The following is a 24,215-nucleotide window of genomic DNA, read 5'->3' on the forward strand; positions in this document are numbered from 1 at the left end:
CTGTTCACCACTTTTCTGCTCCCAAGAGCTTATCCCCACAGTGACCCACTTGGCAGCTCAGCCAATCCAGCGCTGACTTCCAGGTTCGAGGCGCGAATGATGTCACCACGACCCAGCCTTAGCAGCAGAAGCCGGCTGTCACAATCCCGCTGCTCTCCAGCCCCTTTGTCAGCTTTGGTAGTGCTGACAGAATGCTGCTTCCTCCTTGCCAGCTCTGCCTCTCTTCACAGCCAGCCGGCCCAGACCCCCTCCAGCTGCAGCAGCAGCTGAGGCAGTGGGAGCTTTTCCTGTGCTCCTGCTGCCCTCAACCAGATGGCCTGGAGCTCTCTTCTTGGAGCAGGGTTGCCACCTCTCCCCCGTCAGTGCCGGCTCAAAACTGTTCCCCATGAATGGAGGCATTCGGCAGCAGCACTCCCACCACTGTCTCCCCCTCCTTCTTCTTCTCATCACTGTCACTGGCCCCTTCAGCCTTAGGGCACAGCAGCAAATCAAAACATGAATAAAAAAAAACATAGGAAGTCATATCCAGGATCAGGGCAGCCCTGGACCTGCAGTCCTGACCTTCCTTCTTTCCATTAAACTATTATAGCCCTTTCCAGAAAGCCATGACAGCCAGGGTCATCTCAAGGTCAACAGTGCCCCCAACCCAATGGGAAAAAAAAAATAAAGTTTATTTTTGAATATTTTCCCTATCCTGTCCACACACCTTTTTGGAGATGGACCCTCCCTGTCTCTCCTAAGTAACTACTATTCGTTGGAACATTCCAATATTGGGATTTTCCTCACTTCAACAGGGCAGAGTCCACCCTACAATATAAACCACTATGTGTAAGTGGCTCAGAAGTAGCCAGCCAGATTTTTACTTCCACTGAATTTTCTGAAAATGAAAGCATATCAGAAGCTGCTACACAGAAACTCAAGAGCATAAATAACAGCTATTCAGATTCTGCTTTCCATTACAGTGATGCCGAAGAACTTGAGGACCAAAGCAGATGCTCTGAACAGCAACTGAGCATGGCCAAAACTGAGAATATTGCTCCAAGATAGATTGATTCAATATCACAGATAATGAATTCATCAGAAAGCCAACTGAACATTCGTCACTGAACAGCCCTACAGATGAAATGGAAGCAAAGGAAGGGAGGGGAAGCAGAAATCATTTGCAGAGGAAATGTGTTATATGCCAAACACCTACCATGCCCTATTGTCTTAACAAAACTGAGGTTCATCCTTCACACCTCTAAAAAGTTTGATTTCTCATTACAGAGCAGCACAGCAATATAAGGGAGAATAATTGATTTTAGTAAAAGACAAAATCAAGAGCAATATTCACCTTGGAATAAAATTCACCTTGGAAAAGGCATTAAAAGTCACAAACCCTACTCTATGGCTCGCCCCCATTATTTAAAAAAACAAAAACAAAAAACAATAGCATTTCTGTATAACCTAATGCCAGATCTCCTGAAGCTCACAGTTTATGGTAACAAACAAATCACTCATTCTGAACCTGGCATGTATCAGAATTCCCCAGGCAATATCTTTGTTTTAGAAATGTATCTTTTATGAGGAATTTGATTATAATCCCACCAAGTTAATTAGTTGCTAGTAAACAGATGCATTTACTTTCAGCAAATGAGCAACCAAATACTTTTTAAATTATTGCCTCTAATAATTTCATTGTATCAGATTACACTTACTTTATTCTAGCCTTATTTCTGCAAGAAATTCAAGACATTTTTGTATATGAGGTACCTTTTAATTTTTTTTTTTTTAATAAATCATATTTATGATAAGCATTTCCCTTAGACTTATTATATTTTTTAATCACCTGGAGTGGGATGCCATTGATTGCAAGAACTGGCAGCCATCAAGTCATGCCCCTGATGCTGGCTGCTTCCTATCAATAAGAAAAAGCAATCCTGAATGAAAGGATCCCGCTGACAAATGAGCCTCTTTGCCTGCCAAAAATCTCAATTTGCACTAGTGTGACCTGCATCTTTCCTGATGCCACATTCCCGCCTGTCAGAATGCACTGAGCAGCTCTCCATTTCACAAGTTATGTATGACCCATTCCCCATGACCCAACTTTCTTTTACCCAGTGGATATCTATCCCAGTTTGGTACTGCAGCAAATAAGAAGGGAGCCATAGAAGAGATGCAGTAGGCCACACTAGCTTGCAGAAAAATGGATAGAAGAGGCTGCAGCGCAGATACAACGCCTTTCTGCCTTCTCTGCCTGCAATTATTAGTTCAATAGCTTTTAGTCTGATTGCTGGCTGAATAGTATGCTCAACCTATGGGTTCATTCTAGAAAAATTAAGATCAGATGGTGTGCCAATACTGAGGAAAAAAAACATGGTGTGGCCAACTCATTGCAATGGTTACGAAGTAGTCTGGAATCACAAAGACTTGGAGCCAAAAGTATGTACTCCAGATATTGAATATCAAACACCAAAGGAGACGCAGGAAGAATTGAAAGGTCCAAACTTAATGATTGTATGTAGAAAAACAAGGTTTCTTTATTTCAAAACGGCAACTCCATTGCTCAATTGTCAAGCCGTAGCAGTTCTCTTTAGGATCCCCCGACACGGACCCCGTGTTTCACCCGAAGCCTGCTTCGGGAATGTCACTCTGAATTTAAGTTTCATAAAGTTTAACGTCCCTCCTGACGCAGCCTTCGGGTGTTTGATATGAAGTAGTCTAGAACAAGTGACATCCAGGCAACCAACTGGCTAAGAGGACTCTCCCTTTTTGCGGTGATTGCAAGAGCAATCATGGAGTTCTCCTAGGGTTTGAGTCCTTGCACTGTGGTAAGATTGGTGCTACATGGGTCAGAGCCAGCAGAGATCAGGCAGCATCAGACTCCAGGCACGGGTCAGGGAAGGCAGAGATCAGGCAATGTCAGAATCCAGGCAATGGTCAGGCACAGGCAAGAAATCCAAAGGGCAGACAGGGACAGGAAAGAAGCAAGGATAGGGCAAAACCTGGTATGAGGAAGAGCAAGGCAGGGCAGAGACAAGACAGGAGAAGGGCAAGAGAGGGCAAGGCAGGAGGGAGTGGCATGGAAGCAAGGCTGGAGCAGGAATGAAGCAAGGTAGGATCCAGGAAGGTAGGGGTGTGCATTCGTTTTGAACTTAAATGGAAAACGCAACTTTTTTTTTTTTTTTTAACTTAAAAAAGTGATGAGGCGTAAACGATCGGATTTCCAACTTATTCAACATAGCTATGTTGAATACGTTGGAAATCGCGATTGTTGATCTAAATGAAAATTTAAACCCCTCACCCTCCTTAATCCCCCCACCCCAAGACTTACCAAAACTCCCCAAGCTGGCCAAAAGTTCCGTGAGGGTCCGGGAGCGGACGCGCGGGGAATCACGTGACGTCCGCGTCACTCCGACGTGACGCCGACGTCACGTGGTCCATCGCGGTTCCGCTCCCGGACCCCTCGTTGGGCCCAAAAGGCACTTTTGGCCAGCTTGGGGGGGCCTCCTGACCCCCCCACGCTGGCCAAAAGTTGGGGGGGCCTCCTGACCCCCCCAAGCTGGCCAAAAGTGCCTTTTGGGCCCAACGAGGGTCCGGGAGCGGACCCAAGGGGAATCACGTGACGCCGCGTCACTCCGACGTGATGCCGACCTCACGTGCTCCTTGCAAAGGAGTTCAGAAATGGCGTCCTGACCCCGCTGGACCACCAGGGAGTTTTGGTAAGTCTTGGGGGGGGGGGGATTAAGGCGGGTGAGGGGTTTAAATTTTTATTTGCACATATGGACATAGACTCAACTTATGGAATTCTCCATATGTCCATATTGACCGCAAATGACCCCCCCCTTTCGACTTATGGACTTATGAACTTAAACTTTTGGTCTGCACATCCCTACCAGGAAGCAACATACACTGTGACAAGACTGTAGGACCTTTTTGTTGAGGTGCCAACTAGGGGCATGGCAGGGGTTTAAATTCCCAGCCCTCAGGGATGTCATCCCCCAGCGCTACTTCCTTCTTCCCACTGTGGGACTTACAAATCCAGGGCTGTGGTGCACACATGCTTATGGAGAGGCATGATGCTCTCGGCACTGGGCCTGATGGCATCATCCTGGGGAGTGCAAAGTCAGCTTTGGCAGCATCAGGATGAGGGCCTTCCCATGACAGCCAAATTTTACAGAAGTGGTGGTTTGTAGTAGAGATGTGAATCGTGTGCCCGATCGTCTTAACGATCGTGTTCAGCTAGAGGGGGGAAAAAATCTGATCGTGGGTGATGTGGGTGATGTGAATCGGAATTGGTTCCGATTCACATCGTTATTTTTTCTGTAGTGAGGCCCCGACCCTTTAAAATTAACCCCTTACCTTCCCCCACCCTCCCGAACCCCCCCAAAACTTTTTACGATTACCTGGTGGTCCAATGGGGGCACGGGGACCAATCTCCCGCTCTCGGACCATCGGCGCTATTTTGGCTGCCACTCAAAAATGGCGCCGATGGCCGATAAAAAAAACCCCCACCCGACCCTTTAAAAACGACCCCTTAGCTTCCCCCACCCTCCCGAGCCCCCCAAAACATACTTGGTGGTCTAGTGGTGGTCCCGAGAGCGATCTCCTATTCTCAGGCCATCGGCTGCCACTCATAAAGATGGCGCCGATGGCCCTTTGCCCTTACCATATGACAATGTATCCGTGCCATTGGCCGGCTCCTGTCACATGGTAGGAGCACTGGATGGCCGGCGCCATCTTTAAAGATGGTGGCGGCCATCTTTACGACAGCGGCAGCCATCTTTAAAGACGGCGGTAGCCATCTTTAAAGATGGCGGCGGCCATCTTTACGAAGGCGGCGGCCATCTTTAAAGATGAGAGCAGGAGATTGCTCCCCGTGCCCCCACTGGACCACCAGGTAATTTTAAAACGTTTTTTGGAGGGTCGGGAGGGTGGGGGAGGCTAAGGGGTCAGTTTTAAAGGGTCAGGGTGGGGTTTTTGTTTATCGGATTGGGCACAGCCGATAAACAAAAAACCAATCGGGCCGGACGATAAAAATTATAAGATTTGAATTGGAACCGGAACCGAACCGATTCCGGTTCCGATTCACATCTCTATTGAGTATAATTGGGTTTTGAACGATCTCCGTGTTTTTTTGTTCTAAATGCATAAATTCTGTTTTCTCAATATTAATTTCTAGCTCCATTTGGTTTAGTAGTTGTTTGATGATATCTAGATACATATTTGCTATTTTTAATGTTTTTTCAATTGTGTCTTCAATGGGTAGTATTAATTGGATATCGTCAGCGTATATATAATGTGTGATGCCCAGACCAGCCAGTAGGTGACATAATGGTAAGAGATATATGTTGAATAGTGTGGCCGACAGGACTGAACCCTGTGGTACTCCTGTTTGAAAGTTTATCTTTTCTGATATTACGTCTTTGATTTGCACTTGAAAATGTCTGTTGCTTAGATATGATCTAAACCATTTGATAGTTTTGTTACTTAAACCTATTTCATCTAGTCTATTTAAAAGTATGTCATGATTTACAGTATCAAAGGCTGCTGAGAGGTCTAGCATCACAAGGATGTAATGTTTACCACTATCAAAACCTCTCATGATGTTATCTGTTAGCGCAGGCAGTAGTGTCTCTGTGCTATAGTGTTTTCAAAAGCCATGTTGTGATGGATACAGGATATTATTGCTATCTAACAGGCCGATTCAGTAAAGTCTGCGGGAGAGCGGACGAACGCCTGCTCTCCCGGTGCGTGCACTGGCCACTCACCGTGCACGCGATTCAGTATGCAAATTAGGTGGTGCGGTAGAAACGGGCAAAAGGAGGTGCTAGGGACACTAGCGCGTTCATAGCGCCTCCTTTTAGCCCAGAGCGGCGGCTGTCAGCGGGTTTGACAGCCGACGCTCAATTTTGCTGGCGTCGGTTCTCGAGCCCGCTGACAGCCACAGGCTCAGAAACCGGACGCCGGCAAAACTGAGCATCCGGTTTTCGGCCCAACAGCCGCCGGCCCATTTAAATTTTTTTTTCTTTTTTTTTAACTTTTTTTACACTTCGGGAACTCCGACTTAATATAGCCATGATATTAAGTCGGAGGGTGCACAGAAAAGCAGTTTTTACTGTATCGGCCTGTAAGTGTTCTGCAAGTTGTTTTTGTATGTTTTTTTCAATTAATTTTGTGATTAGGGGAAGGTTTGATACTGGTCTGTAATTGCTTAGGTTAAGTGGATCACTGTTTTTTTTCTTTAAAATCGGTTTTACAATTGCCCCTTTTAGTGTCTCTGGCATAGTTCCTTCCTCTAAGGATAGATTCATGATCTTTGTTAATGTTTGCTACTTTTTTTATGTCTATGGTTGGTATTGTGTCATTTGCATGTGGGGCGGGATTTAGTTTTTTTAGCATTGATTCAATTTCTAGTTCTGATGTCTCATTGAATGTCGTCCATGGTATAACATCTCTTTTATTCGTTTTAATTTTTTTTTGCTTTGATGTAATTGGGATTTTAGTTTTTAGGTTCTTGATTTTGTCATTGAAAAACGTGGCTATTTCATTACATCTATTTGCTGGTAGGTTTTGTGGAGATCCGGATTTGTCAGTGGTTAGGTTTTTTATTATGATAAATAAGGTTCTAGGGTTGTTTGCATATTTCTCTATTTTAGTGCTGTAGTACTGTCTTTTTGTATTTAGAATTGTTTTTTTATAGTAGGCTAGTTGCTTTCTGTATTTAGTTTGGGTGGGATTTATGGAAATGAGGGGCAATATCACACAGTGCAATAGCATGCCTTATAGATAGGCCCTCTCTCTCTCTCTCTCTCTCAGCACAAAATAGGAATTATTGTTATGGTCACCGGCCATGGTGTCATGGCCGCCGGTCGCAGCAGACCGCGACTGGGGCAAGTACCTACCCATGGGATCTGTCATTCCCCCAGGCTCCGGCAGGCACACGCAGCTCTCCCCTGCACTTCCTTCTCGCCCATTGCTGCTGATGGCATCCGGCCACATGGCGCCTCGTCGGCTGGGTTGGCTCCGCCCCCCTTGGGGGATGACTAGGGCCGCGCACTCGGCTGGCTGCCAAATTTAAAGGAACCATGACAGGAAGTTGTCATGGTTCCTCCTCTGGACTCTTTCCTGTTTCTGGGTATTTAAGGCAAGGTCTGCTCCTCAGACCTTGCCTTGGTAATGATGCTTGTGAGGTAGTTGCTTGTGCTCCGTGCCCTGGTTCCGTTCCTTGTCCTGCTCTGGATTCTTCTTGGACTGCTTCCTTGGCTTGGATCTTCAGACTGGTTGCGGGGTTTCCCTGGTTTTGACCCTGGACTGGCTTCGGACCTTTCTCCTGATTTTCTCCTGGACTGGCTTTGGACCTTTCACCTGATTTGCTCCTGGACTGGCTTTGGACCATTCTCCTGTCTTGCTTCTGGACCAGCTTGCAACCCTTCTTTGGACTTCGACCCTGGAACTGGCTCTTGACTATTCTTCGACTCACGCTCCTGGATTGTCTACGACCTGCTGGAGGTGCCAGCCATCTGGAATCCACGACCTGCAGGAGGCGCCTGCATCCGGACCTACCTTCAGTCTGCAGTGAGTCTCCTAAGTCCTAGTGACGGGGTCCTACGGGCTCCTTCTGGGGGAACCACGAGATTCCAGGGCGAAGTCTTCAGTCTACTACTGTATTTTCAAGCCTTGCCCTCTGACGGTAGGGACCAGAGAGGGTTGATTCTCTCTTTGGTAGCATTAACCTTACCTCAGACTAAGGGTCCACCTCCTGGTTCGTAACAATTATCACAGGGTACAAAATGTTTACCAATGCGATGCACTATGTTACCACGTGGTGCTGTAATTCTAAAATTTCCATAAACACACCCCTTTTTCTTAGTGCAGGCGTTATCCATGTGTTATTATTGCATTTGATGAATCTAGGGGTATGAAAGTTCAGAATTTTAAGTGGCTAATATTCAGTGTCTAAGTTTATACTTAGCCAGACAAATGTCAGCATTTGAAAATCCCCATTGGCTGATGACTGAGAGTTATCCAGTTAAGCAGTTAGCCAGATAAATTTAGCTGGATAATGTCTCGTGTCAGGGCGAGATTAAGTTAGATGGATAAGTTATCTGTCTAATTCTTATATTCAGTTCTGGTTAACTCTGGTAGTGCCGCAGAGCTAACCTAAAGTTAGCTAGATGAAGTTATCCAGCTGTCTAATAAGATAGTTGGGACTATTCAGTGGTGCTGCAGTTTATATGTGCATTGAAATATTCTCGTGTCCTGAAACATGCATGTATACTTTCAGAGCAGAAGTAAGCTGTATTTTATCAACTGTGCAATTCTCACTGCAAGTTTATGAAATACTAGAATAAATCTCTGCATGTCCACTTACGTGCATAAATGAAATACCATGAATAGGTTATGCTGGTTCAAAAATCCATGGGTACAATTTCAGAGTGAAAATATACATGTATTTTCTCTTTGAAATTTGGCACAGAATCTACAGGTAGAAAGCACCTCCCGTCTTTGCTCCAAGGCGTGCAGTTTGAAAACTGCCTTCCATTTTAGAAATGACTTTTTTATAATAAAGAATTGCCCCTCAGAAAGTTATGGGTTCTGTAAACCAATTCAAGTGTCGGAGTTTTCTGTCAACACAATGTCTGTTTCATGTACACAAAATACAGGATATGGGTACAGAAATATGATTGTCAAGGAAATCTTTTTTTGTGTATTATTCCCGATTCTATTCTTTTAAGGTAGAATACTCAGTAAAGGGATTCTCTTTCTACAGCAAGCTGACATTTTTGCTCTCAAAGCAAAATGTCAGTCATCTACTATAAAACTCAAAATAATATCTCAATTGTACTTACTTTACAAAAATCTAAAATATGACAGAAATGCCAAATTTTTCCTTCTGTGAAAAACTTTTCACAGCTAGATATTTTTTAGACAAGCTCAGCGTTCTAGCTGAAACTCATAAAAAGGTTGCTTGACAGTTTGCTTAACTATAGACATTTCAGGGTGAGGAGAAAGTTGTCCAGGATTCACTGAGATTATCCTATGTACCTGGTCCTTGCAGCTTAATAATACAGATCCCTTCTGCCAGGTTAGATGTAATAAAAGATTCAGATTCTGATTAACTTTTCACAATACATCTCTGGGTCTGAAATAACCCCTAATAAATGAATTTCAAATACTGACCGTTTTCAGATTAATTTGCCTGCTGAAATTCTGCAAGTCTCATGTGCAAAAAACAATCTCCAGGGAACTTGTCTTCCATGAAGCTCATTTCACATCTCATTTATTATTTGAATGAGGATAAGTAATTCCTGATTTCTCCATCTCTTAGATATTCATAGACTCAGCTCTACTGAAGGTTACAAGGGTGCATTTCAAATGCTGGAAATTCTCCAAAAATGCTCAAACAAAAATGGAGAACAGCAAGTCTTTAGACTGATGCAATAAGGGTGCACACAGCAGAGTGTGCACATTTTTAGTACACAAATTTTACTGATGATGCAGGACGGAACTGTGAGCAGAAAAAAATATGTGCTTAGAACTGTGAGTATTCTTTAACAATCTCTCATGCAAACCCTGTGTTAATGAAGGTATTTCACCTATTGCCCCCAATGCAGAGAGGTGCACAGGCTTACCTCATGTTTTCACAGTCCTGGAAACTTTAGTCATTTAATTTTAAACATTTACACAAGGAATGTAATTTGCACATTTTCCTTAGCACTTGTCGGCTTTTACGTGTGTAAATCATCCAATTTTATAACATGCGTGCGTGAAGGAAATTACCAGCTTTACCAGTTAGTCCACCAGTTTGGAAACTTTAGTTTCCAGGGCTAATGTTAGTCTGTGGGTGGAAGCTGATGTTTCACTGCCAGGACCTGATAGTTCTTTATTAGACTGGAAGTAGAACCACCAGAGGTGGCAGTAGTGAGTTGATGTGTTTTTTGTGTGCAGAAAAAGACGCTAAAAGGGTTATTTTCAAAAGGCCTTAAATCACATAGGAACTGATTTTCAAAAGCATTTAAACACTGAAAACTGGGTTTTACACTTGTAGGTGGGCTTTTAAACATTGCTACAATATATGCCATTGAAGTGTAAATAGCTTTTATATGTGTAAGTGCACTTTCAAGAGGTAATTTTAAAAGAACTAATACGTGTAAATGTTACATACTATCATAGTGTGGTGTTCGTGCCTGTTCTCGCCCTCGCTCCACCCTCTCTACCTTGTGGCGACTCCCTTTGGGTCTGATGGACAGATGTTGCCGCGTAAATTTTCTTCCTGGAATCCCCGGGCTGGCCTGACGCCACGGATCCGCCATGTTCCTGATGACGTAAGGGCGCGTGCACGCGCTCCAGACTTTGTACCAGCAAGGGCGTGAACCTCTGGGGCATCCCCCCTTAGTGACGTCATCCGCTTCCAACATAAAAGGTCTTTGATTGCTACTTCGAATCGAGTTAGCAAGGACAAGGGTAGGAACCCCTTCCTCGCAACTCTCGTGGAATACTTTCTCCGCTGCTCTGCCTCTTCAAACTCACCTAGGGGTACCCGCTCCTCGGGGGCCCCCGCTCTCCCTCTTCTTGATTTCAGATTGCTGGAAGAGATCTGGTACTCGCTCCTCGAGGGCCTACGTTCCCGAAGACTCAGAAGACTCCTATTGCCTGGAGGCAATCGCAGATGTGAACACAGTGAGTCCTATTACAGACAGGAACCAGTACTCGGTCCATGAGGGCCCATGTTCCTAATCTCTAAGACTCCCCTCAGTCTAAGACATTATTGCAGGTAAGGAGATCGTGAGTTACCATTGCAGATTGCAGATAGGAATCGGTACTCGCTCCACAAGGGCCTATGTTCCTAATACCTTCCTCGGACTCCCTTCTTCCTCAGAAGATATCGCATACCTATATCCTATGGATTACTATTACAGATTTAAAGGTAGGAACCGGTACTCGCTCCACAAGGGCCTATGTTCCTAAATCTCTCCTAGCCTCTCTTCTATTCCAGATGCCATCCCCTACACAGTTATTGTGAGTTCTATTTCAGACTGCCTACAGGAACCAGTACTCGCCTTTGGCTCCTGTTCCTGAATACTGAAGACTCTCTGTTGCATAAGAAGACATTACAGATATCTACAAGTGTGAGTGTATCATCTACCACTGGTTATATGTCCAGCATACCCTGTCTACTCACTACCTATAGTCTCTCCTTACAGCTCAGCAATTCTGAGATCGTAGTTCCAGTATCAGAGGGACTTCAGCCCTGCCGGGCATATCAACTCACTACTGCCACCTCTGTTGGTTCTACTTCCAGTCTAATAAAGAACTATCTGTGTTTGTCTCAATACTCCAGCCTAGCCGGTGGTCCCTCTCAGGATCTCCACTTGAGGGCGCTGTCATCTGCCATCAGCCCAGGGATTTACTATTTCTACTACGTGTTACTCCTTACACTAATAGAGCGGTATTATCATCTGCCACTCTGAGGGAGCCAACCCACATCAGACCATTACTCCTCTCTTTGTGGAAACTGTTCCATATCAGATAGCTAACTCCCCATGGAGATCATACAGGTTGCTGGTTCATCCTTCTACAAGAACAAAGCATACAGTTGCTACTCTTTCCCTCTGGGGGAGCAGAGCACTAACAGATTGCTAACTCCCTAGCAAGATCTATAACAGATTGCTAAACTCCTCCTCCTGCAGGAGCCAAGCCTATCAGATTGTTATCTCCTCCCCTTGGGAGGAGCTGATCGATACCAGATCGCTCACTCCGCCCTCCTGGCGGGGTGAGCGCTAACTCATAGCAATTTTAAAAATCTATGCTCGTAAAGTACACTTACATGTAAATATCTTATGAACAATTAATTGGCACAAACTGTAGCAATTTTCAAAAGCCCACTTACATGGGTAAAGTAAAAATAAATAAAATAAGTGTATTTAAACATATTAAAACACAATTTTACCCATGTAAGTGGGCTTTTGAAAATTGCTACAATATATGCCATTGAATTGTCCATAGAATTTACCTGGTAGTGCACTTTATGCACATAAATGGGCTTTTGAAAATTGCTATGATAGTATGTTGCATTTGCATGTGCAACTCCTTTGAAAATTATCTCCAGGGAGGATAATTTTAAAACATGCATGAACATACCCATATACGCAGGTACATGGACATGCACACTCATCCACATGTATTTTAAGCATACCCGAATAAATGCTGACTTTCCAGCTAAGTAGCACCAAGGTAACTTATCTGGCTAAGTAGAACTGTTAAGACTTATCCAGATATGTAAGATAGATGGATAAGTAAAAGAAAAGCACTACATAGGCTGATAAGTAAAATAGACCAATAACTGGTTTTTGAAGACTTATCTGGCTATCTTACTTATCCGGCTATCTTACTTATCTGGCTATATAGTGCTTTTTAAGACTTATCCAGTGAAGTGGCGGCAAAGCCGGAAAAATTATCCGGACTAGTGATGGAAATCTGCTTTGCACGTGTTTTTAATTTAAATTTAATTTTAATCATTTTCACAAGGAAATGTAATTTGCGTATTTTCCTTAGTGCTTGTCAACTTTTACGCGTGTGTTTATAATATGCGTGTGTTTATAATATGCGTGTGTTTATAATATGCGTGTGTGAAGGAAATTACCAGCTTTACCAGTTAGTTTACCAGTTTATCCAGTATATCTCTAGATCATCAAGACCCCCAGTGGTACTTCATCCTAAACTCCCACCATTTTAACCAGGCCCCTCAACGTTTCTGTATTTGGCTATAAAGAGTTTTAGTTTGACTTACATCTGATAATTAGCAGGTGTAAATGTGCACAGGAAACATCTGCATGTGTGCCGCTTTTGATGCTTATAAAATAGCAACTTATGCATGTAAATGTTAGCCCCTCCCAGGAACACCCCTGGCTTGCCTCTTTTCTACACAATTATTTGCATATCAGTACTTGCGCAATGATGTGTGAGGTTTATAAAATAGCACTTCCGCCAACATGTGCAATTTAAGTGTGCACATCTGCTACTTTGTGCACGCGCAGCTCTTTTAAAATTCACATTTAAGTGCACAAAAAGCATGTTATCTGCACATAAAATATGAATTTTGTGCACAAAATAAGCTTTTTGGCTGAAAACAGGCTTTGTGTGCACAAAGCCTGTTTTCTGCATATAAATCCCTGCACTCAAATTAAGAACATAAAAGCTAAAACATGAATTCTAAAATCCTGAAGTGAGTCAAAATCGAGAGATACACGAATAAGTCAGGCCAGCGCGCAGAGCTGAAGATTTTAAAAGCCGCCTGAGTATGTGTGTATCTTCCTTTCACCAGGGCGTTGGCATGGTCTGGGAAGGGCATGGGCGTTCCTGGATTTCAACTTCAAATTAGCGCATAAATATTTACATGCACAAGTGAGCACCGGGGTCCCTGCCACATAACCTTTCTTCTGCTATGGAGGACGTGTAAGTAATAAAATAAAAATAAATAGATTGGTGGGGCTTTAAGGGTTGGAGCTAACAAGGGAGAAGGGAAGCTTTTAAACTTCGGGGGGGGGGGGGGGAAGTTCTATTCCTTACCTGGGAAAACTGAGAATGAACTGGGAAATCTGGTAATGCTGTCGGCGCACGTGTGTATTAAAATTCCCCTGCTTACATGGTAGAAGCTGCATTTGCATGTATAGGCGTGTCCAATTAAAATTGTGCACACAAGCGTGCCCAGCCAGGCTGTTTTATAAGATGTGTGCATTTATATATGCGTATGTTATAAAATAGTCATGTCCCTGGACGCAGGCCCATGAACGCATGCACATGTGCACCCATGTACCAGTACGAAAGTTACTGCCATGCTATACTTTTAGAAGTAGGCTCTCAATCTCTAGATAAATTGCTTTGTTTGTGTGTTGTTCACTCTGTTAGCCATGGTACAAAAAAACCTCCCTGTTCAGGGCACTTTTCAAACAGCCTGCATAGGGGATTTTTTACCTGTAGACTTTAGCTTGAATTTTCATAGCAGATTCATGTGCATACGTTAATATTGAAAATTTGCAGGTGTGCTCAGAATCAATGCGGGCATATAGTACATAAATAAATAAGGTTACACCTGCTCAGGAGCAAGTGCAGCTTTATATGTGTAAAATTATTTGCAAAGAGGGACAGTAACTTTAAAACAAGCACACATGCCTGTGTGGGCATGAGCCCACACGTGAATGTCCGAGCAATTGTGCGCCCATTATATAAAATATGCCTATTTACACGTATGTGTGCTCCTAATTTTCTTTATTTTTTTATTTTTTATTTATGCATTTTCAAATTATACAAGACATAATCTTGACAGAAATATGAAACTGAGTAAGAAAAGTAATAAACTATTACGATCATAGGAATAGGAAAATTATTCATACTCATGTCCTCTATACAAGTCCTCAATAAGGGGGAGATCCAATCCCCATCTCAAAGAAAAATGACAAAGGAAAAAGCAATAGTCAAAACAGCAGACATACTATCTATCTAATGGGAACAACGAGTATGTTTATGACTGGAGGTTGTCTGCAGCACTTGCAGTTTTCCCAGTCAAAAATTGGGTTAACTGAGGGGGGATCATAAAAAATATAAGAAATTTCAGAAAGAAAATACCCCCTATTTGCTAAACCTGCGGTCGCATCAAGAGAAATAATCTCTGCCTTTTTTGAGACTGCCTGGAGACATCCGGAAAGATCCTAACTTTAAACTGTAAAAATAACTCTGATCTGTGACGGAAATAATATCTCAGTAACCAATCTTTATCTGGTTTAAGAGCTAAAGTCACAATAAGCGTAGCTGAAACAGCCAGCTCTGTATCCGATGTCTCAAGCATTGTAGAAAGATCCACGCTTGGTTTCACTGGTGTCATTACCTCTCCTTGTGTGCCCTCATCAGCCCTTTTGAATTGTGGTAGATAAAATATTTTGGACACTGGAGGGATTGCATTTTCAGAAACATGTAAAATCTCCATTAAATACCTCCTAAATATCTCTCTAGGAGATATTAGGGGTACTTTAGGAAAATTAATGAATCTTAATGTCCTATTTCTCACAGCATTTTCAAGATTTTCAATTTTTAATGCAGTATTAACATTTTCTTTAATCATAGCAGTCTGAGACTGTTGAACAGAGCTCACTTGATCCCGTATAACTGAGAATTGTTGACCCAATTCTGCTGTTGTATTAGAAAGTATCGAGACATTTTCCTCCAGATCATTGTACTTTAATGCCAAAGGAGAAAACTGTTGAGAAACTGAGCTTTGCAAATCCACAAAGCTTCCCAAATAGTCTCCAGCGAGAAAACTAAAGGTCTCTGCACAGCAGATAGCATTAAAGATGGTATTAGCGGTGAAATTTCAATAGTGCTGCTCTCGGAACCTCCCGGTCTAATATCTCATGCAATGCCCTTACCCGGCTGTCCTCGCTTGAAAGCTGGACTCACAGCTGCTGCCATTGCCACGTCGTTCCCCGCAGGATTCGGCATGCCTATTCCCAGGCCTGTCGGCATCTCCCCCGACTCGGACAACTCTGAAGACTGCAGGATTACTGGGTCGTATTCCCTCAATGGGGCTCAAAGGTGATAGAGAGCCAGAGAAAGAGGGGAGCTCCAATTCTCCTCCCACTCCCTCCAGCGGCTGAATCCCTGATGCTGAACTGCAGCACAAGACATGAGCGTTCAACGGGCCCAACAGGGGAATCGTTGGAGGGGGCCGCAGGGAACAGCCCTGACCTCGGTTTCCGCTTTCTGCCCATTCAGAAAGAAATAATAAGCAAGTAATAATATTTTAAAGGCAATTGCCCAGAAGTGCCGTCACGCCACGCCACCGACTATCAATCCGCCATCTTGGATCGTGTGCTCCTAATTTTAAGTATTTGCATGAGGTAATGTTATTTGCAGCTTTTACCCACGCAAGTCAACACATTTTATAACATACATGAGTGAAGAAAATGACCAGTTCTACAATTAGTCTACCGGTTTGCCTAGTCTATCTCTATGTCATCAAGACCCCTCCGGTTATTCAAATTGTACTTCCCCCCAAGTTTACCCAGAACTTTCACCTAGTCAGTATTTGGCTATAAAGAGTTGTATTCTGCCTTACACCTGATAAATGGCAGACTTAACTGTGCACAGGCAACAGCCATACGCTTGCTGCATTTGCAGATTATAAAATCGCAATTTATGCATGTAAATGTTGGCCACGTCCTGGAATGCCCGATCTACCCCTTTTTTACACAAGGAAATTTACTCGCACATCTGTACTTGCACGTGCAAGTGCAAGATTTATAAAATAGTACTGGCATGAATATGCGCTATGACGGTAACTTTGATACTGGCGTGCGGACGCACATGGACAGGCATATGCTGACTCGCCCCAAAGGGCACGGCCATTTTATAACACCTCCCTTTCCTCTGTCAGTTTCAATCCTGAAAGCCCCACTGACTAGTCTAGTTTTTTGTTTTATTACTTACGTGCCATCCATAGCAGTATTAAAGTTATGCGGCAGGGGACCCTAGCATCCTTGTGTGCATAAATACTTATGTTCAGATTTCATGTTAAAGTCCCGGAATGCCCAAGTCCCACCCTTGCCCCATCCAGACCACACGGCACCCCATTTTGTGCTCTCACTTGTGTGCATACTGGGAGATATGTGCGTGCACGGGCGGCTTTTAAAAACTGCTCTGAGCTTGCCAGCTGGACATACTCACGTACCTCCTGACTTTGGTGTACCGGGCTTTTAAAATTCACCTATATTTGCACACATGCCTGATATTTTGTACATACACATGTCTTTTAAAATTCACGTTTATGCATGAAAATCATATCCCGATCCCAACTCCACCCCATCACTCATCCCTGCAATGCCTCTGTAATCCAAGTAAAGGGACATGTGAAATCGCTTTGTGCCTGCATTTTCATACAAATCCCCATTTCCATGCATAAACAGTTTTGCAAATGCTCCCCAAATGATTAATTTTCTATTCTTAGGATCTCAAAAAAACAATGAAACTGATTTTCTCATGGGACACAAATACAGCATTTTTTTTCTTCATTTCCCAGGGGTAAAAGCATGCTTATGCATGTAAAATGGTGTTATTTATGCCCAGCTTCTCTGTATGTAAAAGTACATCATAAAATCTTTTGCTGCTGTGATAAGTGCACACAGTGACTCAGCACATGTTTGTCAATCTGCTGGGGAAAGGATGCATGCTGCGAAACAGCGTGCATACTTTCAGCCACTGAAGAAAGGAGCATTCCTGAAAGTGGGGGAAGGTCGAGGAATAAATGTATAAATAGACATGTCATTTTCCCCCATCAGTTTTTATGCACAGAATTTTGTGTATTTTTGGAGATACAGTATTCGATGGTGTTCGTTTAAAATATTTTCCAATAATACTTGTTTTAATCTTTTCCAATTATATGACAAGTGAATAATAGACAAAAGAGAAAACTATTGCAAACAATGGGCACCATATTCCTATAAATAAAAACAAAAACATTTTAAAAAGCTCATGAAACAAAAAACCCTATTCCAGATGGGGGTCTCACCAGTAACTTGTACAGAATACTTTTCCCCTTTTTGCTACTGGTTATACCTCTACTTATGTGCCCTATCATTCTTCTCACTCTGGCTATTGCCTTTTGAAAATGTTTGAAAACTTGATATCATCATACATAATAATAATGAGATCTCTCTCCTATTTGACACATCCCATCACATACTATTCCCTTGTATGTTTGTACCCAAATGCACAACTGCACTTTTTACCATCAAATTTTAGCTGCCAAGCACTGGCGTGGCACATGCATCAAGTTTTCTTAGATCTCTCCTCATTTTCAGGCCGATGCAAAAAGGTGCGTTCAGTCAAATGCACATTTTTGCCTGCATACAAAACTTACTCCCGATGCAGCAAAGAATTTTGCGTGCAGAAAATACATGCTTCTAATCAGAAGTACTGCTTAGTGCCCTCGTATGGAAATCCCATGCACATGAGGCATTAAGCAGAACCCCTATGCAGAGAGACTGCATCAGGTACTCCTGAGGCAGACTGCATCGGGCCAGTACACATTTTTTAGCACTGACAATAAAAACACATGAACAAGGGGAAAAAAAGGTATAAAAACAGTTTAAAAATGTCTGCGGATAAGTACAGACTTATCCAGGTAAGTGGTGGCAGCTTACTTCTGCAGGTAAATTACTGCTGCCACTTATCCACATAAGTCCCGACTTATCTCTCTATCTGGCAGTGGTAAGAAGCTGCCAGAGAGCCAGTCAAGTCAGTACATATCTGTCTATCTGGTGTGGTTCACCGCTACTTAGCCGGGTAATTATCCGGCTAAGTAGTGGGGACTTGACAGGTATATAAGTAATGAATTATCTGGCTATCTGGCAGCTGCTTTCTGCTAGCAGATAGTCGGATAAATCTGTAATTATCCAGTTACGTGGTGGCCATGGCTGTCACAGACAGTTCCCCCTCCCTTCCTGAATTAAAATTACATTTTGCTTGTGCCAAACGCACATTTTAAAGTTTTTGCGCATTTTTTTAAACTCCTGGCACATTAGCATATCATTAGCTTACTGCATCAGGAGTTAAAAAAAAAATGTACCTGAGCATTAAAAATGTGCGCTGGACACCACCGCACAGTGGGGCGGATTTTAAAAGGAGCGCGAATAGGCCTACTTTTGTTTGCGCTCAGGCGCAAACAAAAGTACGCTGGATTTTAGTAGATACGCGCTGAGCCGCGCATATCTACTAAAAAACCTGGATCGGCGCGCGCAAGGCTATCGATTTTGTATAGCCGGCGCGCGCCGAGCCGCGCAGCCTACCCCCGTTCCCTCCGAGGCCGCTCCGAAATCGGAGCGGCCTCGGAGGGAATCCTCTAACACCCTCCCCTCACCTTCCCCTCCCTTCCTCTACCTAACCCACCCGCCCGGCCCTGTCTATACCCCCCCCTTACCTTTGTTGGGAGATTTACGCCTCCCGGAGGGAGGCGTAAATCCCCGCGCGCCAGCGGGCCTCCTGCGCGCCGGGCTGCGACCTGGGGGCGGGTACGGAGGGCGCGGCCATGCCCCCGGACCGCCCCGGGCTGTAGCCACGCCCCCGTACCCGCCCCCAAAACGCTGCCGACACGCCCCGAAAACACCGCGACGACCGGAACCGCCCCCGACACGCCCCCCTCGGAGAACCCCGGGACTTACGCGAGTCCCGGGGCTCTGCGCGCGCCGGTAGGCCTATGTAAAATAGGCTTACCGGCGCGCAGGGCCCTGCTCGCCTAAATCCGCCCGGTTTTGGGCGGATTTACGCGAGCAGGGCTCTGAAAATCCGCCCCAGTGTTTTTAAAACTCAGATTATTGCATCGGCCCCTTTGTCTGCTCCATGAGGATTATAAACTCAGTTGCAGATCTTAGTATAATTTGCACACAGGCAAACATTTCCTACTAATCTGTCAGAAATAGTTTTATTGGACTAATTTAATATATTTCTTTACTAGGTTTTGGGAGGTGCACACCCTTTATTAGATCAGAACACAATGGCAACCTCATTCACTAAACCGCATCAGGCCATTTACTGCACGAAAAATGTTTTGCATGGTAAATGGAATAACAAGGGGATAACAAGATATTTTAAATATCTTGTGTTATTTGAGCCCTGGCACCATGCATATTTAAATAAACTCATTAGAATACAAATGCATGTTAATAAGTTCATTTTAACCCTAAACTATCCAAATTAAGGGGTTCATTTTCTAAGCCTATCGAAAAGTCCCTTTTCGCGTGCGATAGCTTGCTGGGGCGGAGTCAGGCGGCGAGGGGAGGAGTCGAAGCAGCGAGGAGGCAGATGCTGCAGTATCCTTGCTGGCGGCAATAAGGTAAGTCGCGTTATCACCGCCAGTAGCGTGCCCAATAGCACCATCTTTCACAGTGGCGCTATTGGGTGCGAAAGTCGGCAGCGATAACACCGCGGTGGTGTGATCGCTGCTGGCTTTCGCAGGCGCGCCCCCCATTACCGCTGGATTCACCATTCTCTGCAAGAATGGAAAATCCAGGCCTAAATAATGTGGTTTGCCGAAAAATTTGCCATGTTATTTGACTAGAAATCAGCTACAACTCAAGAGTTGTAGCTAATTTCCTGCAGGTGCATCAGGACATTAATGGACATCCTGATGCACCACAGCCTAGTCTTACAGGATCTGCTCAGCTTTGAAATGCCCCTACTCATGAGTTGTTAAAATCCCTGAGGTCTGCTTAGAGCCCTTACTTCACTCACCTATGCCAATCTTGCAGACGGTCCATAGTTTAAAAAGATAAAAAAGCATTGAGGCAGATTTTAAAAGCCCTACGCACGTAAATCCAGGAGGATTTACGAGCGTAGGGGGGTTACACGCGCCAAGTCTATTTTCAAAAAGCCCGGCGGTACACATAAAGCCCCGGGATGCACGTATCTCCTGGGGCTTGGAAAAAGGGGCGGGACATGGGTGGGGGCGGGCCCAAGGCCTCTGGCTCAACGGCACAACGTGCGCAAGTTAAGCCTGCCAGAGACAGGTGTAACTTACAAAATAAAGGTGGGAAAGGGAACGGGGAAAGCCATCGGGGTTCCCCTAGGGCTCGGGGCACGCAAGGTGCACTAGTGTACACCCCCTTGTGTGCACCGACCCCGGATTTTAGAACATGCGCACGGCTGCACACACATGTTATAAAATCGGGCGATCATTTGTGCGTGCCGGGAAGCGCGCACAAATGTAGGCCGTATGCGTAGGTTTTAAAATCTGCCCCATTTTGTACACAAGGTGGAAGACTAGCCCCAACCTCCCAAACCCCAAGGGCCGGATTTTTCAATGAAGGGATGGGGTTCGAGGGTGAGGGCATGCATACAACATGCTTTTCTTTACTGTTTTTTTTTTTAATTACTATGGGCTGACTACAAGGGCAATGGGGGCATGGGACAGGGGTATAAGCTGATCCTGGGGGTTTTTACAAACTGAGGGAAAGAGCATTCTTGGGGTCAAACAGCCTGACCGAGCAATTCGGCCCCACAGTATTTATTTATTTAATATCATAATTTGTAAGCGGTGAAAAATAAAAAACATTCATAAAATCAGTCATACAAATTATTAATATAAAACATAAAAGAAAACATATCGACCAAGCAATCAGTACATCAATATCGACCAAGCAATCAGTACATCAATACATTAAAAGTTACTTTTGGTTTCAAAACATTAACCCGTCACCCAATATATTCATCAATCTCACTACATTTATTTTCCACTAGAATCAGCTTTGGGTAATATAAAATTATCTGCTGTTCAAAAATGCCCCTTTATCAGTAATCATTTATTTATTAATTAATAGCAGCAGTACTGTGGCCACCAACACAATTTTTGTAGGAGGGCATTCTCTACCATGGTATTCTATTCCAAGGGAAAAATATCACAGGATTCACAAAACTGCAGGGATTCACATTTACCATGGCTTTGTGACTCTCACAATATTTTTCCCTCAGGGAACCAAGATTAGTGTAAGAAAAAAACAAAGAATTTTACCTGAAAGGGATAGGAACTGGAAATATAAAGTGTTTTCCGTAGCCATCTGTTTCCTTTATTTGCAAATGTTTGCCACAGTAGAACTCCTTTTGTATTGCTTAAAATTCGTTTGTAGATTGCCAGAGAGTAAATATGTTTTCCAAACATATGGTAATGTAGACGAAAAATGCAACTTTTGTTGCCATATGTAGTAGTAGCAGCCAATACAGGACTGAGCAAAACAGCTTGGTTTTGGAACACTTGTGGTTCTGAAGACTCAATATAGAGGTAGTGACCCATGACTGTTCCCAGAGTATGATCCTTCATGGGTCCTGTGTTAAGTGTTGAAGTAGGACCCTGTATTAACGTCCAATCAAAGTCATCTTCAAAATCTTGTTTCCAGTTGCATAATCCATTTTCAAAGTTGCATTGTAGTTCTGGTGCTGGAATTAGAAGACAATGTCAACCCTAAGTCAACAGGATACTACTAGATCCCATAAAATTCTATATTATGTTTGAATATTTGCGCATATCTAACTTTAGGACAAAGGTATAGATTCACCTAATTGGAGGCTGCAGGAAAGGAGGCTATGACAAATAGCTATTCATAAAGACTGGCAATTTAAAAATAAAGCAGTATTTAAGTTGGAGGAGAGGCTTAGCAAAATAGAAATAAATTGGGTGATAATGAACATCTAATGAAGCATTTGGTGATTGCCTGCCTCTTATATAATACATTAGCTATATGATCCTAATTATACATTTTTTGACATGCAAAGTCATTTAGATGAAATCAGCCTAAGGCTTGGATTTATCATTCATCGCTGAATGATGAATCCAGCTAAATTGGGGGGGCGGGCCTGCGAAAGCATGCAGGCTTCGCACCACCACAGTGTCTTCGCTGCCGACTTTCACATTGAACAGCGCCACTGTGAAAGGTGGTGCTATTCGGCGTGCTACTGCCGATGATAACGTTGGTAACGTTTTTGCCAGCAGTGAAGACACCACTGACTCCTCCCTCCCCCCACCATGACTCCTCCCCTCCCCACCCCGACTCCTCCCCTCCCCCTAATTAGCATTATATCGCATGCGAAAAGTCCCTTATTGCATGTGATGTGGCCTTATCGCGTGCGTTAGGGCCCTAACGCACGCGATAAAGCTTTAGTTAATGACCATATAAGATAGAAAGTAGAAGGAAAACTGCGTATATGCCTTTTTAGATACATCAAAAGCACGTGTATATTTTTGCTTATGTGCATACATTTATGTGAATAAATAAGGGGTGGTCTGGGGTGTTCTTATGCAGAGTCAAGAATTAGGTGTATTAGTTTGCTATTTGATAAGAGACTTATATGAGTACATTTGGCAATTTATTTATACAATTTTATACCAGCTAATTAACTATTACACTTGATAGCATATGTTGTCTTCTATAAATTGGCTAGGTGTGAGTAAACTGGGAGAAGTGGAGGTATCAGCAAAACGGTGAATTATATTATGTGTGCATGTTTTAAAATATACCAACTTCTGCATATAAATCAGAGTTTTACACAAACAAGTTCTATGTTTTTTCACATATTAAATATACACATGTAGTTTTATAAAATTGGTCGGAAAAGTATGATCTTCAATGCATTGCAGGTATTTGCACATAACCAAACATATGCACGCATGTTGGGGGGGTAGACATATGTGTATTTTATAACCTACACGTACCTCGTGCGCATAGATTAAAAACTTATGTATTAGATCTCAGCAGGTATCCAAAAACCAAATAAATGCAGCAGGAAAATTGCACTCCAAATAATAAGTCTGAAGTTCTTTTAAGCTTATTTTGTGTGTTTACATTTCAGTTGTTGAAAATATATGCTGTCTACTGTCCCTCCTGATGAAGCCTTCTAGTGAAACACGGGGTCCATGTCGGGGGACCCGGTTGAAAACTGTTTTATATCCTTGATGGATGAGCAATGGAGTTGCTGTATTGAATGAATGTCAAAAATAAATTTGAAATTGTTTTTCATTATAAAACTACCTACGCTTTGGACCTTATTTATTATTTTGCATCTCCTTTGGTGTGTGGATATTTAGATCTCTGCTGGGCCATAATATGTGCATATGCACGGAGTTTTGTTTCTGTTTTAAATTACCTCCCACGCATGCACGAGCCATGGTGTCACCATAAACAAAGAAGAAGAAATCGAAAATGCCCCCACACACTTCAGTCTCCACACTGGCTCATTTGCATGCTCTCTGCAGGACTTATTTGCCTTGGATTCATAGGGTTTAATGGAGAAATCACAGTCAAATAAAAAAATACTCTAATGCCTTAGTAAGATGCAGTGTATAAGGTACTGCTAGCATACAAGGCAAGAATGTATTATAAAATTAAAAAAATAAATAAAAATACATTTTTTGCTATCTACACATTTATTTTTCTTTGGAATTTCCCACACTTCTCCAGTACATGAAAAGACACTTGCCACGTACCTTTCCCTGACGCATACCATGCAATCCTCAACTTCTGCCTTGCTGACATGGCCTCACAATCTTATAGCCACCTTCCTCACAAGTCAGAAAAGCTAAGGGCACTAGGCACTGAAGCCTTTTTGCCACACTCCATCACTTCATCACCTAACTTGCATCCCTAATATCCATGTCATAATTAAGGAAGTTTTGCATTCATACATCCTATGCTTGC

At 43.3% G+C, this 24,215-nt stretch overlaps 1 protein-coding gene across 1 annotated transcript in view; it reads right to left on the reverse strand.

The window, feature by feature from the left end:
- Positions 1-24,215, reverse strand: part of MALRD1 (MAM and LDL receptor class A domain containing 1) — a 954,719-nt gene that overhangs the window by 724,856 nt on the left and 205,648 nt on the right. Inside the window, exon 19 of the mRNA XM_029587045.1 lies at positions 21,539-21,960. Coding sequence (XP_029442905.1) covers positions 21,539-21,960 — 422 coding nt within the window. The remainder of the gene's footprint in view (positions 1-21,538; positions 21,961-24,215) is intronic.

This window comes from Rhinatrema bivittatum, chromosome 2 (genome assembly GCF_901001135.1).
Source record: "Rhinatrema bivittatum chromosome 2, aRhiBiv1.1, whole genome shotgun sequence".
Classification (NCBI taxonomy): Eukaryota; Metazoa; Chordata; class Amphibia; order Gymnophiona; family Rhinatrematidae; genus Rhinatrema; species Rhinatrema bivittatum.